Consider the following 4,324-nt stretch of genomic DNA (forward strand, 5'->3'; position numbering starts at 1 on the left):
TAATTTGCCTCTGCAGTTACAAAAACACAGGAAAGGGAGAGAGGCAGAACTGTGGAAACCAAGGCTTAGATACTTAACGTGTAGTGGAACTATATATAGAATTAACCCAGCCATAGATTCAACAGGTTGTTGCTTTGGATTGGTAAAAGAGGTTTGAAGGAAAAGATAAAAAAAGATATAAAAAAACTGTGTTGAGCAAGATTTTTGGAGAATCCTCAGTGTGCTTCATGGAACTTGCCTGTTGCAGTGGCACTGCTCAGCCTTTCCCTGGGAAAAGCCTTTCCCACCCCTTGTTCCTTTAAACAGCCAGGCAACAGCAATTAAAATCTCCTTTTGGGGTGGTGAAGTTGCTCGAACACCCCAAAATGCAGAAAATTCTAAGACCAAAGGGCTTATTGCATCTCTCTGTGTGGGAATAGTGATGGGTGTCCTTCCCTGAAGTCCTTAACACTGAGGGATTAAATGTAAACCTCTGTTTGTAGTTTATCTAAACCTGTGAAATGTTTTTTTTGCCTGCCTTTTGATCAGTTTGTTGTTCCTTTTTCTCTTCTGCACAGGATGCAATTAACAGGATCCAGGACCTGATGGCAGATGGCACTTTGACAGGTGACAGCCAAGGCACAGAGGGGATGAGAGGTGGTGGTGCAGGATGTGCCTTCCCTGTGGCAGAGAGAGATTTCCAGTGTCATTCCTGTTTTAAGGATCCTAGCAGAAGTTGATAACTTGATATTTACCTATATTTTATTTATTTATCCATGTGCTGAAGGCATTTGGGGGTTGCTGAGCAGCCAGCTGCAAATGGGGTCTTGTGAAATCTGAATTTGAAAGGATCCCTGGGATAGTTTGGGGTGGTTTTGCCAGCCTGGTGGCTAAAGCCCAGGATTGGGATGCAGCACGCTGTGGGAGAAGCAAACATCCCAGAGCACTCCAGGGTGCTGGAGCAAGTGAAGTGCTTGTTCCCAGCCACGTACCCACACGGTCCAAGTTGGAATGTGAGCAGAGACTGAGCCTGTGGGGAGCTCTCTGTCTGAACAAGTCTGGTTTAGAGCTGGGCAGTCTTGTTCTTTCTGAGGCTGAAGCAGGGGAAGGTGCCAGCACAAACATTTGGTGACCTGAGGCTGTGGTCATGGCTGGGGAACAACTGCCTTGGCAGGTACGTGTGGGTACCTGTTCAAATGACCTCAGAGTGCTTGGAATTAAAGGATAAAGATGTGTAACTGCCCTGGCTGTGTCTGTGTCCCAAAAGTCATGCCAGGGAGGCTGTACCTTGGTGTAATGTGTAAGAACAGAGAGAGCTATTCTCAGTCTGGTTGGAGCAACTGAAATATGGAAACTGAGCTTTATTCCCTTTCAGAGGGGAAGCTTTGAAGGCTGAGCTGGGCCCCACAGGGGCTCTGAATCCCCTCCTGGATCTCCCTGCTCTGCCTTTCTCCACCAGCTGCCCGGGCCCAGAACACCAGCACCAAAAAGGGAGGGCTGCAAAGATGGTGAAGGGTCTAGAGGGGAATCCATATCAGGAACAGCTGAGGCTTGGTCAGCTGGAGAAGAGGAGGCTGAGGGCAGAGCTCATCAGGTTCTGCAGCTTCCTCACGAGGGGCAGCTCCGATCTCTGCTCTCTGTGAGCAGGGACAGGTCCCAGGGAACGGCTGGAGCTGTGCCAGGGCAGGTTTAGGTTGGATACCAGGAAAAGGTTCTTCCCCCAGAGGGTGGTTGGCACTGACCAGGCTCCCCAGGGCAGTGGGCACAGCACCGAGGCTGCCAGAGCTCCAGGAGGGTTTGGACAACGCTCTGAGGGACAGGGTGGGATTGTTGGGGTGTCCTGGGCAGGGCCAGGAGTTGGACTGTGTGGTCCCTGTGGAAAACGATGTAGCTGAAGCTGTGGAACTCCCAGCCAGCTGTGCCCAGTGAAAAGAACGTGTTACTTTGAACAAAAAGGGTCTCACTGAGGCACTTGGCCACTGCCACAGCCCCGCTCCGAGCCCCAGCAGCAGCCAGCAGATAAAAGCCTGACTGACTGCTGGCACATTGCTCTGCCTGCCCCAGATAGGAAATGCTGCCTCAGCAGCTGGAAGGTCCCTTCCCAAAGCAGTGACTGATGTCTGTGGGGAAGTGCTGACTGCAAGGCCCTTTCTTTCCCCCCCGTAGGTGTGATTGATGACAGAGGGAAGTTCATCTACATCACCCCGGAGGAGATGGCGGCCGTGGCGCAGTTCATCAAACAGCGAGGGCGAGTCTCCATCGCCGAGCTGGCCCAGGCCAGCAACTCCCTCATCAACCTCCAGCCTGACAGCAGAGCTGCTGCTCCAACTGTGGCCTAAGAAAAGCACAGCAGGAGTTTGACCTCTGAATGAATAAACCCCGTAATTAAAAGCAAACAAGAGCCTCTCTAGTCCCGCTCGCGGTGCTTGAAGGTAGGATGGGCTTTTGAAGCATCAGCTGCAAGGCTTCTCAGAAGTTTTGCTTTTCACTCTGTTAGAGGTGGGATAAAATAAGACATTTGATTGTACAGCAGAGGCTGCCAACACTCTGATGGGACTGTGTAACACTCTGATGCAGCTGTAGCCCAGGAATATCAGTAATTTTTACCTCGGCAGTGAGTCCCGTGTGACTGTACCCAAACTTTGTATTGTTTGCAGATTTTGATGTCTGTGTCAAACAGATTCAGGTTTGACTGCACTCAGAATTCTTGCTCTGCTGTTTAACTTCGTGGCAGTGATGGACACAGACCAAGAAAATAGGTTTTATCTGCTGTATCCACACTGGAAGGACAGAGTAAAAAGAAAATACTCTGTGTCTTTGTTCTCACTGCAATATATCCTGAAACTCTGGAAGGAGTGGTTGCTCTGTTGTTAAAAGTTCCAGAGGCTGTTTCAGACAACCTTTGCTATCTAAATATGTTTTCCTTTGTTTAAATAATATAAAAAGTTTGCTTGCAGACAAGCTGCATCATTTTCCTGTAGCCAAGAGACAGAAATCCCTCCAGGGAAAGGCTAAACTGGCCTCAATTATTGTGCAGGCCAGTTCTGCTGATACCAACCAGATTCTGATGATTCATCCTTTGAAGTCAGAGCCAGCTCAGAGTGTCTGAAGGCCTCAGACACCCCCACCCTGTGGCCTCTGTGTTCTGGATGTTTGGGGGTTTTTAAATAAAAACTTGAGGCACTCTGAGTCATGCAATTAATGCTGCAAGTAAATGATTACTAATGTATTAACTGCAGGGGTCAGTGTATTTCCTGCATAAGTATATTTATTTTTTTTTAATAATTTGTTAACTCTCCTCTCTGAAATCAACAGGATTTATGTGGATAAACAGTAATTGGGGAGGGCAAGAGGTTTTGTTTCTGCCAAACGTAGAGATTACTTGAGTAGACTAAAAGCCTCGTTATCAGTGGGATGAGACAGCAATAAAGCAGTGGAAGGAAACATATTTCCTTTTAATCTCTGCACTGCTGCTGGATGGGGGAGTGCAGGAGTGTGGAGTTACAGTGCAGCACCACATGTTGGTGTGAGAGACCAGCACATCCTCAGTGTTGCACAACCACAGCCAGCAAAGAGCTTCCTTGACATTTGAGGCTTGTAAAGTCTCTTAATTATCGACTCATTATTACATTTTAAAAGTTACTTGAATTTGCCAAGATTTTGCTGTTCTGTCTTAAACTGTTCTTGTAATAAAATCAACAATATTGAAAGAATTGCAGAGATTTGTGTTAGAAATGGGCACAGCTGGGGTAAGATGTGACCGTGTAGCTCTGCCAGCAGCTGCTCTGCTGCCTTAATCCTCTGCCACCATTCCCATTCCTCTTCTTTGCACCCAGTTGCATCATATCAGCATTTTTCTATTAAGGAGCATCTTGTGTTTTCTAGGAATCCTCTCACAAAATCCAAGGAAGCAGTTTGAACCCTGGAATGCAATTGCTTGGGGCCATTTGTTGGGATGGTTTAAAAACAAAGCAGTTCAAACCTGTGCTGGGGAAGTGGAGGGGGAAGAAATTCAGGGCTATGCCCCCAGAATTACTTCACTGAGAGAATTCATAAATCATGGGATAACACACATTTCATAGATCCCAAAGAGAGGGAAGGGAGGGAAGAACTATTCCTTCTCTGCTGGCGCTGATTTAGGGAACACCCTCGTGTGTCCTGGCTGAGCTGGGGGTTGTCCCCAATGTCCTGGGTGAGGGTGGTGGCTGAGGGAGCTGGTGGAGGGGTGGAACAATCTGTGGGCACTGGGGTGCTCTCCTCTTCTCCTTCCCCAGGGTTTAAGTGTTAAACTGTCTTTATTCTTTATCTCCCTCCAGCCTTCCAGTGCCTAAAGGGGCTCCAAGAG

General features: G+C 48.0%; 1 protein-coding gene across 2 annotated transcripts in view; it reads left to right on the top strand.

The window, feature by feature from the left end:
* DDRGK1 (DDRGK domain containing 1) overlaps positions 1–3,689 on the top strand; it is a 40,279-nt gene extending 36,590 nt beyond the window's left edge. For both annotated transcript variants that reach the window (XM_027705569.1, XM_027705568.1), the window contains exons 8-9: positions 558–606; positions 2,146–3,689. In XM_027705569.1, the coding sequence (XP_027561370.1) occupies positions 558–606; positions 2,146–2,318 (222 nt within the window). In that variant the 3' untranslated portion in view covers positions 2,319–3,689. The remainder of the gene's footprint in view (positions 1–557; positions 607–2,145) is intronic.
* Positions 3,690–4,324: the final 635 nt, after the last annotated feature.

Source organism: Neopelma chrysocephalum, unplaced genomic scaffold (assembly GCF_003984885.1).
Source record: "Neopelma chrysocephalum unplaced genomic scaffold, ASM398488v2 Primary Assembly neopelma1_345, whole genome shotgun sequence".
NCBI lineage: Eukaryota > Metazoa > Chordata > Aves > Passeriformes > Pipridae > Neopelma > Neopelma chrysocephalum.